Source organism: Empidonax traillii, unplaced genomic scaffold (assembly GCF_003031625.1).
Source record: "Empidonax traillii isolate 1590-97213 ecotype Southwest subspecies unplaced genomic scaffold, ASM303162v1 scaffold382:size1915631, whole genome shotgun sequence".
Classification (NCBI taxonomy): Eukaryota; Metazoa; Chordata; class Aves; order Passeriformes; family Tyrannidae; genus Empidonax; species Empidonax traillii.
The window spans coordinates 253,658-277,820 of record NW_020955575.1 but is presented as its reverse complement, the minus strand read 5'-3'; the positions used below and the strand labels follow the sequence as shown (position 1 = coordinate 277,820).

General features: G+C 37.8%; 1 protein-coding gene across 3 annotated transcripts in view; it reads left to right on the top strand.

Moving 5' to 3' along the window:
* FUT9 (fucosyltransferase 9) overlaps positions 1 to 24,163 on the top strand; it is a 99,947-nt gene that overhangs the window by 69,281 nt on the left and 6,503 nt on the right. The window contains exon 1 of one of the 3 annotated variants that reach the window (XM_027893133.1): positions 5,554 to 5,617. The exons of the other annotated variants lie outside the window; for them this stretch is intronic. Within the exon in view, the coding sequence (XP_027748934.1) occupies positions 5,572 to 5,617 (46 nt within the window). The 5' untranslated portion in view covers positions 5,554 to 5,571. Of the gene's footprint in view, positions 1 to 5,553; positions 5,618 to 24,163 lie in introns of those variants that run through there. 3 annotated transcript variants of the gene reach the window in all.

The following is a 24,163-nucleotide window of genomic DNA, read 5'->3' as shown; positions in this document are numbered from 1 at the left end:
GTGCTATATAGCCTAGATCAGAGCCATCAGGAAATAACAACTTCCATTTGCAGTCTTAACCTTACTATTTTTCACGTGTGTTCTGTAGCACAGACACCATTCACGTGTATTTAAGTACTTGTCATATAATATAATGCACTTTAACATTGCCTTTCTATATGTATTAGCTAATGTTTAAAAAAAAAAAAAGTCTTTAAAACAAAAGCAGAAAAACATCTTAAGAGCCCCGTCTGAAATCCCAGTTTTGCAGATGCAAGAACCTTACCTTTAATTATTCTGTTTATGATCCACAGGAGAATTGAGCTTGCTAACTTAGTCCCCAAGCTCATGTTTGTAGGAGGAAATTCAAAAACACCCGAACAAATGCATATGTTAAGCAACTTGACCTTGACTCTGTACTCCATACATTATGCTAGTGGTGTCTTTGTAAACTGTTGTTGCAGCTGAGCTAATGAGTACAATTCCTAGACAAGATCAGACCGAGAGCTCAGGAGAATGCAGGTGACTCAGAGCTAATGTGATATCAGATGGAGCAAAAAAAAAACAAAGACACACACTCACTTTTGATTTCCCTGAGGGGGTAAACTGAAACACCAAGAGGAAAGTCTCTTGGAAGAGAGGAAGTGGAAACAAATGTTGTTGGTAAGTATAGAGAGTTAAGAGGGTTTGTGCAGCTTTCCATTTTCAATATTTTCAGTAAGAAACTGCTCACAGTATCCAGAGGAGTAGCTGTAGCAAGTCCACTGTAGCAAGTGGCTGCTAATTCCATTTTAAGTTAGTATTTATTCCTGCAATACAATTTTGACCTTATAAGCACATATCAAATGAATGCTCTAAGCCTGGTGTTCTTCAGCTTCTTGAACGTAAAGGTGTGCAGCACGGTCGTTATCTCCTGGAGCTTCACTCAAAAGCCTACTGTGTATTTGGCACAAGCCTGGCTGTATCCTTAGCAGACCAGACAGTTTTCATGCAAGCTACAATACTTAGTTGAAATCCTTGCCCTACATGCCAGCAAACTGGGAATGTTCAAAAAGCCTTTGACCTCAGTTTTGAAGCACACTGGCATGCTCCAGACAGAACTAGAGGCTAATCAGGAGTCATTTTACTGAGATAGTCAGTGATAGTGAACTAAGAGAAAATCTTTTAGTGGGCATGAACCAGATAAAAATCAATTTTTCACACATTTGTTAGCCTTAAAATACAAGAAACCCTTCTATTTAAGTCTGAAAATACCTAAACTACAGCTGAAATATTTAATGGGTTCAAAATGACTAGGAACGGGCAAGAAGGCTATGAGTCTACAAAATAACAGACCTCATGTTTTGCATGTTTGGTCTTTTTTTCTGGAGGTCAGACTGGGGAGATGTGGCAATCACAGGGGGAAGTTAGAAAGGAATGCAGAAAAGAGGTAAACATGTTGTGCCTTTTTGGTATTCTATTTGCATTTCTTCCTTCTGTTGCTTCAAATCACATCTGACACTTAGTTATATTAATCTGATAGATTGCAAATGTGTATCCAGGGCTGTAAATGTAATTGGTGTGTAAAAAATATAATCATATTGCTCTGAAGTATCTGCATCCTGCCTTCCTAAGGGCATTCCAAATTTTTTAACCTGTAAGTCAGAAACAGCAGGGATTTTTATTTTGCATTCTTACTTTGCTCAACACATTATTCAACATATTTATTACATGGTTCAGATCTGTCATTTTCACTTGTCATGGCCAGTGGCTGTGATGTCCATAGCTGTCATTCAATAATATAAAATTGTATTTTTTTCCTCCCTGTATTATTTTCTGTGAATTTAAGACTAGTCACACTGACAAATATTTTATTCTCTTTGAGCCTGACAGATTATGACTCTGTCCTGAAAAGACTGTTTGTCAGAGTAAAACTTATTTAGAGTTTTGCTCAAAGCCCCGCCCAATCTGGCCTTGAACACTTACAGGGCTGGGGCATTCACAGCTTCTCTGGGCAACTTTTTTCAGGGTCTTACCACACTCATAGTGAAGAATATCTTCCTAATATCCAATCTAAACCTATTCTCTTTCAGTTTAAAGCCATTACTCTTTGTCCTACCACTACATGTGCTTATGAAAAGTTCCTCTCCAACTTTCTTTTAGGCCCCTACCCCCTAGGCACTAGAAGTCTGCTCTTCTCCAGGCTAAATAATCTAAATGCTCTCAGCTTTTCCTTGTAGGAGAGGTGCTCCCACTCCAGATGGGGTCTCACAAGAGCAGAGTAGAGGGACAAAACCTCCTCCCTCAGCCTGCTGGCCGTGCTCCTTTGATGCACCCCGGGATGCAGTTGGCTTTCTGGGCTGCAAGGGCACATGAAAGGCACAAGAATGGAGTAGCTTCGGAACTTGTTTGACTATTTTTCATGTTACAGAATTAGCAGGACCTTATTTGCTCGTCAAGACAAATAAATACAAGCTTCCCCAAGCAGCCAGGTGTGATGATGCTTGTTTACTACTGGGAAGGATCTAAGATTACTCAGAAACAAAGTTTCCAAGTCCAAAGGTGATACAAATATGAGACATTCAAGCTACTAGTGGAAGATCTTTCCTATATGGCATTTATACAGGTTAGGGTATTTAAAACTATGTTTACACTGCCACACTCAGAAACAGAGTTCACAGGGAAACTGAGGGAATAAGAAAAGTCGTTTAGGCAGTTTATTCAAGCTTCAAGAACCCAGACAGTTTCTTGCACATAGTGTAATCTCTGCTTGTAGTGTCACTGCAAGATCATAGGCTAATTCCTGTCTGTTACCCCTGGGTTAAACACCGTAATGGATGGTGCCCCAAGGCTCATCCAATTAATCTTCCTTTTACAGGTGGCACCTTTGTTCATGAAGACACGAATCAAATGCATTTGTAAAAATTTCCTATTAAGCTTTGATGTTGATATATTCCCCTTTTAGTAGCATCATCCTCAGACACTGGAGTAGCATAAGTAAAATAATTTTATTTTTCACTTTTCTGTTCTGAATCTGCTGGGTGCCTTGCTAGGATAGAATGGAATCTTGCTTTCTTATTTTTCTCCAGAGCAGTCCCATGAGGTCATTGTTCTCCAAATTTTGCCTCAGCTCTAGCTAAATCACTTTTCCTTGCATATATGTAGGGAGAGACCACAGCTGAGCTGCAAGCTAACCCAGGCTTTGCTGTGTCATCAGGAGCAGATGTTGGTAGACAGGACTCATAATAAGACATGGCCACAGCAATAGCAATCATCTACTCAAATGCCTCATTCCTTTTATAAGCAAAAAGGATATATGCACCTTCTTCTAGTTTGTGTTGACAAGTAAATCAGGTGGGAAGTTCCACTTGCTCAGCTGCATCAGGTATTTAAAGTTGAAGACCTTTTTCACCACACCCAAATCCAAAGTAATAATTCATTAAGTATAGCAAACAATGTAAGGAAAATGTTAGAATTAAATACACCATTCACCCCTGTTTACTGAACTATGTAGGAAAGTTTTAAAGACATTTGTTGTCAATTACCTCTTGATTCAAAATGGCAGTACTGGTTCATCATGAATATTATTCTGTAATTTTTCTGAACAATTCATCAGCATCAGTTAGAGTGGATTTGGCACACCTTTGAAGCACATATGTAGACTTTTTCCTTTAACCACAGCATGAGAGGTTTGCTTAATATGCTATCTGAGGCAGCCAGATTCAGCAGCTGTGTGAGCCAGACTTGTGCTTCAGGACCTCATCACCTTCAAAACAAATCTTGTCTGTTGCCCATGACTATATTCACCAGCTCGAACAGAAGCAGAAAATTGTGGGGGTTTTTTCAGTCTCCAAGACCTGCATGTTAAGCCTGCAGACAATGTGCTCTGTGCTGGCTTGGGGGCTTTTTAAACTATCAGATTGTGGTAAATATCTGGAAGATACTCTTTACTCATCCTTCTGTGGAACTGGCAGGTACAAGAAATTAAGGTAGACTGAATGTTATTGTTCTCCACTGCTTCTGAGAGTAATTTGTGAATGAATTAAATTTAAGAGACAAGAGAAGGACTTTACATTTATTGCTCAATACATTTCAGGCAGGGTAGTTGTTAGATGCAGGACTATAAAAAGTAAAGATTTTTAAACAATAAAATAGCCAGGGTCAAATATTAAAGCTTGGTAATAGCAAAAGAATGTTAATCATTCATTGTACTCTGCAATTCTATCTGTATTTGTTCAGAAGATATAAATATTAAACAATTAATCCCCACAACCTCTCAGCAAGATGATTGTCATTATTACCATTTTATAGAAAAGCTGCAGGGCAGAGTAATTAAATATTTTGGTTAATGTCACAGAGTAAGTCTGCTGAAGATGCGCAAATATTATCAAACTCTGCTCTTTAGATGAAGAAGTTTGGCTCTTTAGCTGAATACCAGGGTTTTTTAGCAACACCTCTCTCACTCATTATACATATCTTGCATAACCTAAATTAGGAGCATCATTAAGAAGTGAAGATAATTACCTTCCCTCCTTTTTAAAACTATTCGCTATTTTATATTGAATAGATTCAAGCAGTTTTCTCATACAATTATGATGGAAAAAAATCTAAACACAAATCTGAAAATAATCATGTTGCTTCTCCATGTTTTTGTGCTATAAACAGATAATAACACCCACAGCAACCTTATTAAGACAAAGATTAGCAAATAGAAGGGCTAAATTGGATTCCATTTTCAAACATATCAAAGCCCTAAAAGACTTTTACATTCTCCTACTTTATTTCTTCTCCAAGACATTTTAAACAAACCTGTTGTCATAAAGACACACTGTTTGAACCAACAAAATCTCTGCATTTTTCCAATAAAATTAGAGGGTAGTTTTTAATAGCATGATATACAAGAATTTCTAACATCTCATTTTCAAATGTGATATGAAGCATGTAGAAGGCATGGAGAGGATAGAATTTGAAAGTAGTAATGTAATCACTTAATATAATACCCAGAAACTTTAGAAAATTCCCCCTGGCATAATTTTTTAATTTTTAGGTTCTGGCATAAAAGGAAAACATTTGACCTATGGGCACTTCTGGAAATATTCTGGAAATATAGAGCCTAGAGAGTCAAAGTCTCATTGAGGATGACTTAGGCAACTACTTTATGTTCTTAAATTCAAACATTTAGGCACCTGTGGGACACTATACCCTCTAAGCTCCTATGCAGGATTCCCAACTCTGAAGACCTCTGGACCCAAATTGTCAGTGAAGTCTTCAGCCTATAAGTCCACATATTGGCTCCTGAAATCTGAGGAAACCACACACCTTTCTACTGTGACTGAGCTTTCAAGAGCTGAGGGATGTCCTATCAACCTGCTAGGATTCTCAAATCAAAATGTATTCTCCCTGTACTACCTCACACTCCCTCACCATTTCTGGAGCATGACTGAGCTTCACTAAAGTCAGTATGGAGAGAGATGAAAGATATCTGTTTGATATGTAACTGAAAGCATTAACATATGATGTCACAAGATGTGGTTAAAATGTGTTTTGTTTCAAGTTTTAAGACATACATTTAACCCTTCTGCAGTCTGTCACATGAAGCTGCTGTATTCTAGGATGCACCACAGATGGAAGACTTTCTCTCCACAACCACAATGTTCAGGTGAGGTTCACTTTCTGCCACAGTAGTCAAGTATTTGTCTCACATGTGATGTGCAAAAATCTTAATTTCTGCATTCCTCCTTACAGCTTACTTGTTAGGTTTCTTTCCTAGAAGGTAGGAAACCAAATCAGACACAGATGTTATTTAGATTTGATTATCCTATTCTCCAGAACAGCATTAAAGGCAACTGCTTCTTACATCTCTGCCAAACCAGAAAGGACTGACCCTGTTTCATCTGCTTGACTCCAAAAGAGGACTAATAACTCTAGATCCCCCAGAAATAAGAAATAAACATCTACTCTCCCTCACAGACAGTTATTTTCTGATTTACTTACTGAGAGGTGTCTCACTCCTTTAATGTGAAAGTAGATTATACAACCAGCTTAGAAAAGAAGCCTAACTTTTAGAATACTGAAGTCCCAATTAAACTGCCCAGGTTAGTTTTGAAAATAGTGGTGGATTTCTAACGCATATTGCCTGGCAGGTGCTTTTACAAAGTGTGACCTTAGTCCTTCCATAAATAGTACACTAATGAATCTCACTGAACTTGCTGTTTTAACTTGCAGAATTCTGCAACATATAACAATAGCCTAAATTATACCTGTTTTCAAAACCATTAGAATGTATTAGATTAATGTGGCCATTGCTATGCAACTCAATTTGTAACAGTTAATAGGGTTTTTCTGTGTAAAGGAGTTTTATTAAGATTCATTATATTTATTTAATTTCTAGTCTAAAATTAAGTGATTTGTTTATACTTCCTGTAAAACGGTTATAAAATACTATGTAAGAAGGTTTCAAAATGTACTTTTATGTATAAGTCTTTGCAGAGAGAAATGGAAACCCTTGCTGGCCCTTAATATTTAATCTTCTCATTGTCACAACTTCTTTTTTTCTTAGCTCTTATTTTTTAGCTCCCACAGAGAAAGAATTCTGAAAGAAAAAAGAAATAAAAGTCTTTGTTCATCCTTATTATCATTATAACTAAGTTTATAAAACAATATTGTGACTTTACTAAGAGCATATTCTTACAGATTTTCAATGGACAATTTCAAAGTTAAGATAGAGAAAAAAGAATTACCTCTGATCATTGCTGTAATTCATATATCATTAAAAAGATAGCTCTGAATTGGAAATTGGTTTTTGGGACATAATCTGAAGCAGCTGAGAGAAGAAGATTAAAGAAGGAAGTTAGGGTAACTTTCGTCTTAGAGACATCGAAGTCCATCACAACCAAAAACTTTATAAAACTTCTCAAAATATTTCTTTGTTTATGTATTTTAATACTAATGTGACACAATGGCATAAATACACCAATAACATGCAGTAAGAAATTAACACGGGAAAGATCTCCATAAATACATTTTTGTTCTTTTTTTCTAATGATTAGCTGCTGCAGTCTACTACTTCTTATTGGTTTCTTTGGGTTTAGATCCAAACCAGCTAAAAAAGCATTTGACACATCTCTGAAAGTGATGTGAATGGCCAGTCTTCGCAAACGAAGAGCCGGGGAAGGTCTTTCCACCTTCCAGCCTGCGCATTGGATTTTTTAGGTGAGACACAGTGTGCGCGGAACTGAGCCCACCCTTTAATCCTGAGGTTCATCTGCCGGGGCCAAGCGAGCTTGGACAGTGGCAGCGAGGTCCTCAGGATGTAGATGGATTGCCTTACAGGGCTAACGAGCTCCATCTGCCCGGGGAGTGGCCCCAACTGGGACTCGAACCCGGGTCTCTGCGGTGACAGCGCAGCGCAGCGCCTTTCCCCTGAGTGAGACCACCAGGGGCTCCCAAGACCACCAGGGGCTCCCTCTCTGAAAGTAATGAACACAGAAACAGAGGCTGCTAATACTTTCCATTCCTATATTTCAGAAAATGAAATGAAAGATTGGACCATTTTGCTTTGGAGAATACATCTCTGCTTTACATTTGCTATTTTATAGCATACTGATTGACTTTTTGACAAGTGTCTAAATATAGAGTATACAAAGGGAGAGAAATTGTAAAAGTAGTGCATTTACCTAGTCTGATTTTGCTCTGTACTGATCAGTTCCATCTATCATATCTATTATATGATATCTTCATATTGCCTTGAGACTAAGAACTGCTTTTTCCAGGCACTGAAGTCATACTAGAATAGAAATTCTGTTTTGCCAGCGTAAAAACTTGATGTCAATAAAAAAAAGTGAGCAAAGCATTTACACACAAGTGCTGTGCAGTGTATATGCACCTGTACGTGCCTTCTGTGAGCAAAGTGATGGCCCCATTGCCCTTTTGTGTAAAGTGATAGGAGGGCTAAGGAGCTGTGATTTATAGGGACTGCCATAATGTCTATGCTGTATAAGATCTATACTGTATAATGGCTCTGGCCAAGTTCAAGAAGTGAGCCAGTTCTGCTCTGCATCAGTGCAGTCAACACTCCCAAGCTGAAAAGTTGGGTGCATTACCTCAGGTAGATTACAGCTTGTGCTCACATGATGGCTGAACTAAACTGGTGTACTTTGATCTTATTTGGAAGGCAAACATGTCCAGGTTATAACCCCGTGATATAGGCCTACCAGAGATGCAAATCAGAGTTTCTTCTGCAATCAGAACAACCTACTTTATACACTTGACATGACACTGAAATTAGGAAGAAATTTGATAGATTGCTTTTTGATTTTTGGTTTTCAGTTTCCCAGTCTGCTGAATTTCATCTGCACTGATTTGCAAGCCCAAAGCTGTCACAGATTCCAATTACTCACTTAACGGACTATTCAGTCAGTACAAGGGAAGTAGTTACATGATAATCTGTGTACGTACCTTCAGAATGCTTTACAAAGAAGCTAAATATTTTTAACTTCATTTTACGTTTGAGGAAAATAAGTCAGGCGTAAGATCTGACTTGCCAATGTCCCCATCACCTGTCCTACCATTCAAGAAAACCATGTGCGATATCGTCAGCTCTCCGGTTTCTAGTAGGTTGCCCATTTCTAATCTCTGTCAAAGTACCATCATAGTTTCTTTTTTATGGTAGTCTAAAGTACGCCTGCATAAGTAAAGAAATTAAATGACATTTTGAAAGTGTAAATGAGTTTACACTGAAATAAACCTCTCCGTTTTGATATAGAGGGAGATTTCATTTATGTAAGATAAATCTTTCCTTCATAACAAAATTTAATACCAGTTCAGTCATTATGCTTTCCACAAGAAAAAAAAAAAAAAAGGCTTGTTTATAGGCAGCAGATCTGTCTCACTATACCAGCATTCCCAAACCCATGCTATAACAGCCAACAATCCCTTTTGAGCAATGTTAAAAACTGATACCTTGATTAAAGAGTAAGATTGACAATCTAAGGAAAAATCTGTGGAAAGGGCTAGAATGTGAATGTGGAGTACATGTGCATTTGAGATGACTTGCTGCAGATCAGTGTCCTATTCAGCACAGACAGTTCTGATGGTTGAGGATGAGGTTTTTGCCCCAAACCAGATCCTAGATCTGAGAACTCTGTAATTTTTTTCTTAACAGGATAAGAAAATAGGCACTTTTAACTTTTTCTTTTTTTTTTTTACATTTGAGTATATCTTTCCCCAGCAGAATAGAAGTTCCATGTATTTTTGCAGTTTCACAAAATAAATCCATTCTTTGTATTTCTTACATTTTAGGATGAGGCCAGTGGTTTTAGAGCTGCTGGCAAGCACTAGTCATTGCTTTTATCAAATGTGAAGACTGCAATGTGTACACCATTCTCAGGAAGAGACAAGCCTCAGCAGGACCCTTTGTTTTACCAGTGTTCTCACTGCTGGAGGAAGAAGGGGCTGGAACTCTATACTACTAAAGTTCATGGATTATTTTAGGAGAAAAAAAGACAAAACCACAAAAAAACAAACAAAAAACAAACAAACAAACAAACCAAAAACTGTGCAGAAGATACTTCGATAACACAGCCCTAACACAGTAAAATAGGATAAACATTTAATCAATGGCAAATTTCTCTAAATTGTAACATTTATTCTGTGATGGTAATAGAGCTAGAGTTGCTCAGAACATATCCATTTCACATCTGTGATGAGTTCCAAAACAGAGAGAATATCACCCAATATCACTCAAACATTTTCCTCCTCTTAACCTACTCAACTGCTAAACCAGTTCATGATGAAGCACTGCAGCCTAGTGTATCCAACATAGATTTGGTCCTGACACTCCAGTCTGCAGTCACAGTTCAGATCCATGTGTCATCAAAAAAAAAAAAAAAAAGCGAAAACAAACAAAAAAAAGGCACAACAAAAAAAAAGGCATTTGTTTAACACTACTTCAGACCTTCCACTTTAAAAGTCCTGTGCTTTGAGAGAACAAACCTTGAGTTATTTATAATGTATTGGAAGTATCCTGAAGTATTGAAAGTGGGGAGCTTCCTGGATTTAGGCTTACCATGACCTTGAATAAAAAACAGTGGTGAAAATATTTCTAATAAGTTTATGGTGTGGGATGTTTTTTTCTTTTTTTGTTGAATTCAGATGCATCTATGCAAGCATACAGGGAAGATACTAACAGACATAAATTATATTGTTTTACTGCTTCTTTACCATCCTTCAGTGTTATGGGACTTTAGGGATGAGATGCACTGAAGTCTGGCAATTCTCATCCACATTTAACTCACTAGCTATCTAAGCCAGAGCAGTTCACAGCCTATGTGTACTCTTCTGCCATGTTTAGCTATTCAGATCTATGTTCTACAGTGTGGTTGGGAAGTTGAACAAGCTAGGATTATTTAGAGGTGTTGTTCTGCTGCTTGATTGCAATAATTCCACTTCCCTCATCAGAGACATTTTGATTGGAAATCTGCAGTGAGAGTCACAAAGGACAATGTTGGTGTAATTAGGATGCTAAAATGACAGTGACAGAATGTTGGTTGAGCTGTGGGAATGACACTAAAACACTGGGTTTCATACTCTGTATTTACAAAGGAAATACACCTTCAGACTTATGTTGTGTGATGGCAAACACCTGCCACCATTATAACAGAGAAAGCAGGGGTTATTATTCATGTAGTAATAACAGCTTTTAAAGCTGTCAAGCAAAAGGCAAAGTTCTGATGACTGGGGACCGGGAAAGCCCATATTTGTGGGACATCTGCCCATATCTTTTTGCCCTTAGAAATAAAGTCCTTCTGGTACCCTTTCCTAAGCCTCTGTTTGGAAATATTCTGCTTAGGAGACCTTAATGGAAAAGTTAAAAGAGAAATAGTTAAGAATTGCCTTTACGGTATCATTTATTTATTAACCTTCCCTTGCTTTGATTTATCTATGTGATTTTTCTCCTTGGCAGTGACAGAAGGAATTACTTCAGTGTGTTTCACTCAGTTTGATAATAGTTATTCTTTATATTATTCTGTGGCTTTGTTTATTATGCTGCTTTTTACAGCATCATAGCTTGACCAATTTGGAGTACAGATATCTTAATAGCTTAGGGGTCATAATTGCACTGTGGACAACCATTAGGGAAATATTGAGAAGAGTGATTCCCAATGATATAAACACGTTAAAAGTTTACAAATGTGTATGTATATATTAAAATATATATATATATATATAATATGAACATATTGAAAGTGGGCTCCAGTGTGGTGCTCCACTAAACATAAGAACAGGACCTGTGGCAGTCTCAGGCATACTAAGGAACATGGAAAAAAGCAGCTTGGTGGTTCAGAACAGCATCGTTTGGTGACACTGCTGTCACTTGCGGCCAGTCTTCCAGATGACATGAGAAGCAGGACAGAGAGGGAAGTGGGGTTGGAGCAGACAGAGCTGAACACAGTCAGAAGAATATAATGCCTCTTATTTCAAATGAAGTGTTTGCACAGTACTCTACACAAAGCCTACAATCACAGGTCCAGAAAGTGTATGCAAAATACCAGTGTTATAACCAAATTCATGGGATTTTAGTTCATGCTCATTGACCGAATAACAATTACACCTGAAAGTGTCAGTGATCTAGATCCTCCAGTCATTTTTAATTTGGAGTGTCTGCTGCTGGGGGAATGAGGACTAACTCTAAGAATGAATAATGAGCAGAGAGAGGATGGTATGAAATGTATGTAAGATTAAGAAAGAAGTCTACAGGAAATGGTAGGGATGTAATGGGTACTGCACCGTGTCTACACAAAAGTAACTGTAGCACCATTAGTGAATACACTTGTAGGCATGGAAATTAATTCTGCATAGTAAATAATATAGTAAAGCCATAACTACTTCAATTCTGATTTGATAATGCAGAATAAATAGCACAGTAGAATATCTATATAGTATGTCTTTAACAGAAAAGTAACTATCAAGAAACTGCCTGTATTCTGACACTTTTACTCTGTGTGAGTCTGGAGATCCTGTCTCTCCTGCACACTCTTGAAGTCTTTAGGCTTCCAGTTATTTAGCATTACTTGTTTGACTGTTGACAATCTTTCCCCTCTCTCAGAGGAACAGTACTCGGAGAAAAAAGATGGACTACTTCCAAGTCCTTTTCTCCCAGTCTTCTCCCAGGTCTTTATTCCATCAGTTTCCGTGTATGTAATAATTGTTGATGGATTAACATGCTGTGCCCTATCAAGAACACTCAAAATTCTGTTGATATGCCTTAGAATAGGCAAATGCACAGAAAATAGCAAACTCTAAATGATGACAATGGATAGGAAAAGCAACATTGGTAGTGTTATTTGAACAGTTCAGTAAGTTGTTGGGATGTTGCTGGAGCTGACAGATTTCTCTAATTGTTGCTAATTCTGAGAAATTGAAAGGGTGTAACATTGCCCCAAAAGGAAAAGTAAAGATGAAAACAGGGTCAGAAAAATGAAGAAAAAGGAACAGTAGAAGTAGAAGGGGAAAAAAAGAAGAAAGGGGCAGTTTAGAGAGGGGGTCAAGGCTGTTAGGAACCACAATGCCTGAGGTTGTGACCATGAGGAGACATTGTACATGGGCAAGCACATTAAGGCAGGTCTTTTGAGCTACCCTTACCTGGGAAGCCTGGTACTCCTCTGGGTGTTTGCTGCTAGAGTAACAGTTGCTGGATTGTCTCCTGATAGAACTACTAATTACTCAGGCTACGTCTGTATCAAGGTGAGATGCATCATTTCTTCCACTCTTGCTCTCCTTTAGAAGGGAGTTCAGTTGTACAGCTTACGAGGAAGTTGTAATGCTGCTGTCCTGACAGCTTGTGACATGTATACCTCTTCTCCAAGTCTGAAATCTTCCAGCCATTTAGGAAATCAAAAATTGATAGATGGAATAATTTCTTGTCCTCTGCAAAATTTTTAATGTTGCAAATGTTCTCTTTCTGTTCAGGGCAAAATTGAAGTCTTTCAAACCATTCACTCCCTAATGAGGTCCACTCATAATTAAAGCAGCTGTGAGCTTTCCTGAAAATTTGTTTAAAATCTGACAAAAATGCCTCCCTGAGAAAATGTTAAACCCAAATTTCTCATGGTATATTTTTGGTTTGACAAACTGATAATGGACAAAAAAATTAAACTTTTTTGATCAAGTCTCTTTGAATTTTCATAGATCAAAATATAGTTTTATGCACAATGCATCAGAATGCAAAATCGTTTGAGAATCAGTTTATGAAGAGATTTTGTGGACAGGAAATAGGAAATGGACACCTAATTCATCTTGTCCAATGAAAACAAAAAAGTAATTTCCACCATAGTTTATAGCTACTATCCAGTTTGTTTTGAGTTTGCTCTCCACTAGCAGAGAACAGAAGGTTATACGCTGCAGGATTTTGTAAAAGAAAGTTTTCAAAATTGCTCTGCATTTCAAACAGTTATAGCTATGGGAAGGTTTTTATTTTTCTTAAATTTTTTAAATCAAGCTATTCCAAAGCTAAATTCTGTGCCACGTTTGCCTACATGCTATCCCTTTTCTGTAATTTCCCTTAGATGTAGCAGTTAGATAAAATAGTGATGTAAAATCCCAATGGAAAAATAGATCTAGCTAGAGTAATCATATTATCAACACATCAGCTCTACAAAACTCTGTCTTGCTTCCTTGCACAAAATGACAATTTAAAGTATCTTTCCAGAAGTCTCCTGGGAGATTATTGTATTTTATTCTCTACTTAGGGAAAAAAAAAAAATCTTAGAGAACCTATTAGAAGTCTCCTAGTGAAATACTTACAGTTCAGTTCAGCATAATATGCCAGTTTCAGAGAAGCTGAAATGTAATTTATTTGATTTTACTTTCATCAGCAAGTAAAGGTCATCCATCCAAAACCAGCTTTTCCGGATGCACACATTTCATTTGTTATCATTGTAAGTAACACAGAGTGCAGTCAAATTCCAGTATCTGTCAATCTCACACAAATTCTGTTAAATAATCTTTTTCTATTTAACTGCTTATACCACGAACACTGCATAAATGCTTGCTTGGCATTCAAACAAACAGCTTAAAGCAGAAAAACTGCTTTTAAAATGTAAGGAATTTTCTAACTATTTAATGATTAACTGAAAGCTATATTTTCCAGTTAATATTAAATTATTTGGAATCTATAAATCTTCTGCACATATAGCTACATCTCTAAACATCCAAAGTAAGTCAGTATTTAAAAATATTCCTCTGATACTCAAACATAGTCTTTCTCCTCATCTGACTAATAACAGGTTTCATTGGGAGCTCACTAGGAAATACAAATAAGTACAGAAATAATTTGCAGATACACTAACCATGCTAATTAGACTTACAGCTAATATGTCACGTCAGGCTATTTCTGTTTCTTTTGCAAAAATACCAGGTCTTGGCATGCTTAGTTATTCTTGAGACTTTGTTACTGTGGTTGTTGTCTGCATTAGTGATCAGCTTTGGAATCATATTGTAATTCTGAAATAGACTGCCTGGCTACTTCCCTTGTTGGTCTGGTGGTTCAGTTCTTTACATAATTTAGATGTGCACAAACTATTTTCCTTTACAAGAAGTAGTGAGTGGTGTGGTTTTAAAACTTCTGCAAAAGTTCATGAGGAAATTCAGCTCCAAATCAAGAAGAGGGCTGGGCCACCCTGGAGTCATGTAGCATGAACCCTGCCTGCATTCAATCACAGACCTTCTAAAACAGCCAGAGCTCCTACAGCAGCCTGAAATAGTTTTCACACTTTGTAAAGGGCCATCCACTTTATAACATGTTATATATGTTTTCTTCTTCACTGCAAGCTGCCACCGGCAACTACATCTTCCCAGTTGTTTGCCATTCCTTCACCATGCAAGAAATAAAATCCTGAATTCACTTCAAATATATGCTCAAAAAGATTGATATAAGGTAGAAATGACATCTAGGTTTTCAATCTCAGGTTTCTAATTAATATTTTTTGCTTCTAATAGTTTGAAACAAGGAATTTTTTTTTTTTTTTTTTGTGCTACATGTTTAAAGGAAGCAAAATACATTCAGTTAATATGTATATTACTTGTGGTGTATATATCTATTACGTAAGCACACATTAGCTACCATCTGCTGATTAAACCAAAATGAGCACCAAACCAAGTTGCAAAATCTCCTCCCACCTTCACATATACTGGTACAATGCCTCAGTTTTTCTGACTTGGCCAAACTTTCTCTAGTGGTAAATCAGTCTGCAGGATGAATATATCTCTAGAAGAGAAACCCTCGCTATTGCTGAAGGTCCTTCAACATGATCTGTTTATTAAGAGGGTGATCCTACACAGAAGCTGTGTTCTGCTGCAGATAACATTTTTCAGCCAGGCATCAAGTCTCAGCACTGCTAAGGAGGCAAATCAGATGCGTTCAGGTTCCTCCCCTCACTCTCACATGCAGAATAGAGCAAAACAACTGCCTCTGTGAGTACAGAATCCTTTCAATAAAATAAATTCCCATATATTCTGCTTACACTTTAATCTTGCCTTTTGGCATTACTGAGTATAATTTCAGAGCAATAAATAACAAAACCAGATGCTAAGGTGTCCGGTATGACATAGGAACCTGAATAACTCAGAAAATACCCAGAAAACATGTAGAAAAAAAATCTTTGAAAAACTTTATTCTAGCATGCCCTTAGAATTTTTTTTAACACACTTATAAATCTTAGACCTTTTTATTGGCTGCTAAAATTAATCTACTAGAAATAGTTGGTTGAAAACAATTATAGCTGACTTGTTCATGACTCAAAACCTAAAAGAGAAGAAAACTTGAAAGAAACTGGTAATAAAAAAGAAGCTGATGATAATTGCTGATGCTGAAAATGCAAAAAGGGAAAGAATATGAATGAAAAGTAAAGTGGAATTTTATATTCCTTTATCTTTAAAGCTTTCTATTCATATAAGTTGCATCAATAAACGTGCTTGTTTGCTTAATGGGGGGGGGGGGGTAAATCCACTCCATTCCCCCATGACATATTTCATCAGCATTCTAGTCTTAGTGACTGCCTTCTTTTTCCTGCTAGAGTTTTTCTGAAAGTCTAAAGTCAGATTTCCCATCTCCAGTTATTTATACAAAGGTCTCTCATGCATCTCGTGAGCTGCAATCTTCAGGATTGCAGGGTTCAGCTTGCTGCTGTGCTTCTTGCTAAAAGAACTGTTTGAGAGTAATGCCTCTTTCCCATCCTCTCTGATGAAAGGGTTAAGATACATAAGAAAGAAAAAAAACTTATTTCTCGTATAATAATAACCCCTGTCTCCACTTTCTGCCTCCTTTTCCCATCCACCCCTCCTCGGCTCAGTGCCTTAGTGAATTCAGTGCTCTCTTTTCCTCCCCTTTAATTGCCAGGATGGCAGCAGTAGTCACTCCATTGCCCCCTGCACATTGCAGAGCAGTCGCTCCGTTGCTGCTGTCACATTGCAGCACGTCTCATCAGGGCAACACAACGGGAGCACATCTCACTAGGACCACTGCCTCTGTCCAGGGCCAGCAGCTTGGGCAGTGGTGCCCCATGCATTCATAAGCGTCTGTGTGCCCGTGTATATACCACATATGCACAGATGTACTTAAGGGTATGGGCACAAAGAAATATAAAGCATAACTGATAAAAACATTTCAGGGAACCTAAGGAATTAAGCGTGCTACAAATGCCACATAAATAGTGTGTGTGTGTGTGTGTATTTATATTTATAAAATGTTGCCAGTGTGAAAACTCAGAGCCACTTCTAACAGCTGATTCTTTCCTGAAGTTACAGACTGTGTGTGCCAGTGTATTTATCTGTATAAGGGAGAGTGTTTATTATTTGTACCTTGTTTCAGCATTTAGATTCTCTGAGCTCTGGCTTACATCTGTCTTGCTGTCTCCTGGATGGCCTTAGGTTTTTTATTTCTAAGTTAACTTTAATCACAAAGGAATAGCTTTTAAGCCCTTTTTTTTCTCTTCTTCCATGTTGTTGCAATCAACTGAAAGAACAAAACCCTAACCATACTGAAATTGATAGTTTTTTCAGTGTTTCTGCGAGCAAGATTTCATCTCTGACACTCTTTATCTTTCACCAAATCTAGCTTTGCTGATAAAATTTCAAATATAGTTCTGCAAAAGGGATGTGTTTTTTTCTTATTTTAAAGATCAAGAGGTCATTGACTTTAACCTGACTAAATCTCCCATTTCTCTATACTAATTTACCTCATCAAAAAGCTTAGGATGTTTTTTCAGAGATTTGAAACAAAGATACATAACAATTATATCTGATCTAAATAAATGTAATATGACTATTTTCTAGTGAAGTTTGTTTGAAGGAAAATATTCTGTCCCACAGACTCCACTGTTTTGATGCAAATTTAAGTCATGGTTGTCAAATACCTGTTAAAATTTTCATGACACTGTGAAAATTACTTTATCTTTCTAGGACTTCATTTCCACCCCTCCTTTATTCCACATAAAGCAGTTACACTAAAAATTTTGCTTGTAAAACTCCAAAAGTCTTTTTAGGAAAAGGCATTTCAAAAGTGAAAGTATTGTTATCGCCAGAGCAGCATTTTATTTTGCGTGTATGGTACTTTCAATTGGTAGATTTTAACGTATTTTATTAAAGAAGGGGAAACTTTATTGCTCTCATGCCGTAGATGTCTATGAGATAGAAAGTGATTAATGCTTAACTCAAATTAAGTTCCACTCAACTAAAGTCACCTTAAAGTGATAGAAGAGCCAGGAAGTCCTCCTACCACTTTGTTGTCTGTCCTATATATGAGACTCATCAGGGTACCAGAAGGCTCTAATTGTCCTGGTAAAACTGTTCTGTCCTTCAGCAGATGAATATGTAAGATTGGTCTTGTAAGTGAGATAAAGAATTCCTAGCACTGTTATTATTGCTTTCAATTAAACTCCCTTTATAAGAACTAATGATAAATATATATTCTAGCTGGAATTCCATTTACTTTGGCTGGGATTAAGTCTTTGTGGTACTTTAACATTAGTTTTGTGTGACATTTGACCACAACCGACCACACAGATCAAAGGCTGCACTCAAAAACCATCTTTTTGTGCTGAGCCTTAGCAGGTCTGGTCCTTAGCCCAAAAGCCTCATTGGAGTGCCTAGACCACCTACCTAATGTAGGAAATCAGATAGGCACCTAAGAATGGAGACACACACCACAAGCAGTGGGAGAGGCTGTCCAGAACAGGACTGGCATGCGTATTCTTCCCTCCTTCACCAAGAGACATACTGCTCTGAAGGAGTGCATCCTCCTTGGAATTCGGACTTGGGAATCCTCACTTGAGAGCAAGGAGCTAGCCCCTTCCTTTTAGGAAGAATTACAGCTTTTGAAACACAGTCAAAAAAGCACTCACTCAAAATACAGACTGTTTTTTGTGATCTTTCCAATAAAGGAGATTTGAACTGCCTCTTCCACCATCTCTTTACAGGGTTATAAACAGCATAGGGAAGGAAGCTGAGTCTACCTTCTACTGTTGCAGATGTGCCCTGAGCATAAATCATTAGGGAGTCAATAGGCAGGAGACAGAAAGAGGTCAAGGGAAAATAGTAGTGCCTTGATTAACAACTAGGCCACCAATGAGGAGGAAAGGATTCCTCACCTCTAATCCTAAAGCTCATCACACATTGTAAAATCGACATTCATTGCTGTCTAGGATCTAGAAAATCCTTAAGGAAATTGAAATATCAAGAGTGAATCCCTCATGCTGAAGAAAGATTCATATCTAACAGGTAACAACTTCAACTGCTGCGAAAGGGACTTCATACTATGCCTGTTTCTTCTTCGATTCAGACAAACAAAAAGCAGCTGCCACCACTGCATTTAAGATGGAGTCTGCTCTTGCAGGCACATCTATATCCTTAGGGCTGAGAGCTGGGGTAATAGCTAGTTTATCGATTTTGAATGGCCCTTCCCTGTGAAGAATGAGCCCCTTCTGGGGATGTGCTGGCACCAGGCAGCTAAAAGCGCAGGAGTCTGTAAGGCAGAGAGCCAGAGAGAGTTTAAGCATGACCAGCACTAAAAGACAAACGAAGAGAAGTTTTCAGGATGGGAGTTTCAGAGCCAGATACCAGAATTTCCCTTGATCCCTAGTAATGGTGCTTGTTTCTGATATGGGGCTTCTTAGGACTAAGGATAGCCTTAATCAACCAGGGGTTTATGTCCCTCATATTCTTTTAGTCAAATTAGTCCTACCCACATTTGCTAAACTTTGTTAACTGCATGGATTCACAGGCTATTTGAAAAAGCAATTGCCTGCCATCAACTTTTGTTACACCAGTGTCCTTAAAGGAATACAGAATTAAGTGATGCTGACCTGGTTTTTTTACCCTTTTTCAATTTATTTCCTTTGCTCCCCTGCTTTTTCCTTGTATTTACTTCTAGCTATCTCTGCACACTTTCTTTAGAAAGTTACATTCTGGGTAAGATGGCTATATAAATTCCTCCTCATGTATCAAGAAAAAAGGAAAATTTTCTTTCCACATTTTAAATACCTGGTTCTAATACGTACAGTAAAGTTGTACCAGAGAAAGACCGAGGGCTGCAAACCATAAGATGGGAAAAAGACTGCTTGGCAAATTGCCTCTTTAAGATATAGTAAAAAATTTTACATTGAATTGTTATTGTAGTGGCAAAAAATTTTCTAATTCATTATGGATTTTTTTCTCTTTTCAGAGTAGAATAATGTATGACACCAAAACCTGGTAACTGAACATCAGAATCAACTGCTCTAACTTAACACTGCAAATATTTAACTTATCTTTTAAACAAGCATAAAAGGAAGACAAAAACTAAGAAATAGCAAATAGCTCGAGTCTTTTCAAATGAAGTATAATTTCTGCACTATCTGCTGTTCCGCTTTGTACAATGTATTGTCAACAGCCTTTGCAGAATATTCTTCATTCTCATATTTTAACCTTGAGAGTTGCTCTCAGAGACATCAGTGTATATGTTAACCCAGACAGCAAGTTGTAAAAAGAAAACATCACCTTAGAACATGTAGGATTTTTTCAGACATTTGTTCCTTCAATCCATTCCTCTTTCTTGACTGAAGGATTTCTTTTTTTTCTTTCTTTTCTACCTAAAAAGTCTTTTCAGTGACTTTTGTTAAGCCTTGTATTTTTTAGCTTGTTATTCTAGTAGTTCCATCTCTCTGACCTTCCCTCTGTTATGCACATAGACACTCCGATAAATTAACAACTAGTTTCTCTCAACTGGAATTTTGTTTTCTGAGTATGTTTTGTGATTATGCAATTTGAGAGGTTTAGGGATTATTTTTGCTAATTTTATAGTACATACTATCTAAAATATGTATTATTTTTAAAATATGCTTTCATTCTTTTTATGTCAAGTTTTAGGTTTGGGGGGATTACATTTTTGCTTCTGTTTGTGTGCATGCATACCTTCAAAATTTTTATGAGGAATATTTCTGAATTTACTTTGTGTGCACTTAGATCAGACTCTTAAAACTCTTCAGTTCTTGTTTTCAGTGTACAAACTTTATTAATCTTTATAGTGAGTTACTAATTTGTTTGCTTCAGCAAGACACAGCATTTCATTTAAGAGTCTTTATAGTCATCTTCTATCTTACACCTACGGCTTATTTCTTTGAAATATTTAGCACTACCATCACAAAACAGCTTGAAAACTTAGCTGCTGATACACAATGGGAAAATGATTGGTGCTGTTTTTCCACTGTTTTAATTTAGTGTTGGTGTCCTTACACTCACAAGTGCTTTAAGATCCATCACTGACTTAGATTGCGCTTTTCCCAGATGGAAAGTAAGCAGCCATTGGTTTAGGCACCCATTATCATACAATGTGAAGGATTTGTATTCTCTGTACACAGACTTTAACCTGAAGTTCTGAGTCACTGATGGGATTTTAAGAAAGCTAGAACAGTGAGGAGCTCTGCTCAAGGCATTTAGACAACAGTGAGCAGAACCTGCGTAAGGACTGTTGGCCATACTGAGCCCTCTTTGTTCAGAATAGTCCAGAACTACAGTTGTTTTCATTATATTTGTAAAGCAAATGATCACTCTTCTATCCTGTAAGGAAATTAAAAAAAAAAATAAAAAAAAGTCTTAATTCCAAATATGGGCATTATTTTTTAAAAAAGACCAATAAATCATCACCTCTCTTCTTCACTTTGGCTATTTTAGTAAACAGAATTCTCACTTTCAGCCACAGAGCAAATTCAAACTCATTTGAGCACTGCAGTTGCTTTCTTTTCTCTATATGGCAGTTGTCCCTCTGGCATCTAGTATCTACAGAACATAAGACTTTGCAAATTAAAGCAAGAACATGGACCTACATCCTAAAAAAAAACAGTTACATCAGTACAGATCCCAAACCCAGGAGTATGATGAGTCTCTTAAGGGAAAGGTGCTAGGCAGCCAGAGAAGTTAAATGTTTCATAGAGATCAGATTATGGGGATTTTATGGTATTTCATAGAGATCTCTCAAGCTTTCTTTCTGGCTTACAGAGCCATCTCAGGAGTTATGTTTCCACTGGCAAAATCCTCCAAATCTGTGCAGTTGCATCTAGGGGAAAAAAAAAAAAAAAAAGGCAGCATTAAATCCCAATCAAAATTTTTGAGCTTGCTTATGCAGCAAGATACAGCAATGTAAGAGCACACAGCCTCTAATCATATCTACACAAACAGCTGGTGCTTAGAGCTACAAAAGGCTTGCTTTACCACAGAACTAATATATAATTTACTCTCCAGTAAGTGTTCAGTATTATAAGCAGGCATCCTCCGCTCTTTCCTGATTCTGATTCGTCTGTTTTGCATGAGAAGGTGTTTTGCAATGGTACTAGGGAACTACGTATTAGGAAATCAGCCAGAAGCAACTGTGATTCTTGGATGGGGAGTTTAGCACATGTGCACAGGAACACCTATGGTTCTTCTGCAACTTCATGCTCTATCTTGTTTGGCTTAGTTCTCACTATTTTCACAGTTACTGTGAGTTGATTAGGAGTTTCTGGTGGTCTGGTGGCCATCACAAATGCATAGCTTGTGTGCAGGTATGTTATCTGGCCAGCTGCAGTTTTACAAGCCAGTCACAAAGCTATTGAAGGGCTCTTTCTGCAATTCTGGCAGAAATAGAGAGAACAGCAGTTTGCTGTTCCCAAACCACACGGAAAGAAGGCAGGAAGAGACCACTTGCTTTTAGAGTGGCTTTTCTTCGATCAGCTTGATTTTTTGCAGAGCCTTTTCAGAGCTTTTGAAAAAAGCACAGACGGGTTTGTGCTGCATAGCTAGGATGAGTTTTATATTCAAGAAGATAAAAAACACTTTCCTGGCAAGGCAGATAAAGTTTGCTACTAAGCTACAGTGATGAAGAACTCTATTTTTCATAGCTAGCACAGAACTCAAAGCCACCACCCCTTTCACAGACTGCCATCAGCCATAAACTATCTGTGATGTCGACAAGGAAAAGTGGAAGTTAAGGTAAAAAAGATTCTGTCCCTGTATGTTACCAGTGCTGGCAAACCTGCTAAGGTTCTGATTGCCTCGCATGCACTTATTTTCCAGTTGTAGCAGGGAAGGAATGAAGAACAGCCAGGTACCCTCTGAGACAAACTTAAAAGTTCGTACTTAGGAAGCAACACAGCTGCCACGTGGAGTGTCCTGACACGAGCACCAAATTGTCTGGAAAAGTTTCTTACTTCTAAGACTTTTTTTTTTTCCCATATGTGGCAGTGGAGATAGATGTTGGGTCAGCCCAGTTTGTGCCGCAGTTCAGCAGCCATTTCTGTCTGCTATTCTGAGAGACTCAGTCTGAGACATTAGTCTCTGGCTAATGTCACAGAAAGAATCCACTGAACTGTTCCATAAGCAGCTAGAGAGTGACAGTGTGTGACTGCCATGGGGAGAAGGAGAGGATAGATGACAACCACGGGGGAAGGCTGGGGGCTGCTGAGCCATAGCAGAATGCTGTGTGTTACACAGCAATTTGGAGAAGGAAGCTGAGAATAGGGTTTTCTTCAGCAATGCCTGAAGGATCAAGACTCAGATATTCACAAAAAAGCGGCAGTACCCCACCTGGCAATTGATAGGAAGCTTTAGGCTTAGCCTTTGAAAATAAGGACTTTGTTGTTGCTGTTGTCCATACAATTTTTTACTTTCCTTCACATTTTCACTGTGTACAGTGTGGTTATTTTGTGATTTACGAGATAACTTTGAAGATAGGGAATGCTTTTACTCATTTATTCAGCAATTCTTTTCAATTTTAGACTGCCAGCTTGTGTTCTCATTAGGTGCATGTTATAAGAATCTGTGTGTTTATTCATATTATTTATTAAATAATTATTATTTTTAAAATTGTTTATTAATATTATTAATACTGTCACTGAACACAAGGCTGGAAGAAATCAGGTGAGGTCATCTAGCCCCGTATTGGACCTGGAGGCACAATCTGATCTCTCAGTGCTTTGTGGTGCTTGTCTGACCTGTTCTTACCAGTCTCCAGTGATAGGTTCAGCACCACCCCTAGGCAATCTATCTTAATGGCTACCTGTCCCTGGAGTGCTCTTAGATCATTTTTCTAAAACTGTTCAATGTAAAAATTATCACCACTGAATAAAATGCTTGTATACTGTTCTCAAAGTGCAAATACAGAAAACTGGAATCTGAGGAATTGAACAAATAACCCAAAAACAAAGGAGGTGGAGAGGGGAAGAAAAAGAATGTTGTAAACAATAGAATAAAAATATGCAGTCTGAGATCAGCAGCTCATTCAGCTTTCAGCCTTTTAACTGTATGCAGCTCTGTTGAGCCTTTTCTCTCTGGGCTGTTTTCAGAAATCTGTGGACAGGCATGGAAATGTGTGGAAGCAAGCCTGTGTCTGGATAGGGGGGAGGAAAAAATCCACCATTCTGGTTGTGACACCGGAGGCTTAACTGGGAGCAGTGAGAGTTAATTCCAGTAAGGAGAAGCACTCATCAGTCTTGGAGAGCTAAAGCAAAAGCAATTTGGGGCATGTCCATACAGCAGTGACTTGGAGATAAGAAGACACAGGCTGGCTGTCCTGAGACAATCAAGTTTCCTTTTATAATGCAGGTAAAAAAGCTCCAGCTAATTGGTAGTGTGGTCGAAGAAAATACAGCAGACATGCAGATATGCTAAGGCCAAGACTGGTAAAACATGGCAGAGGACA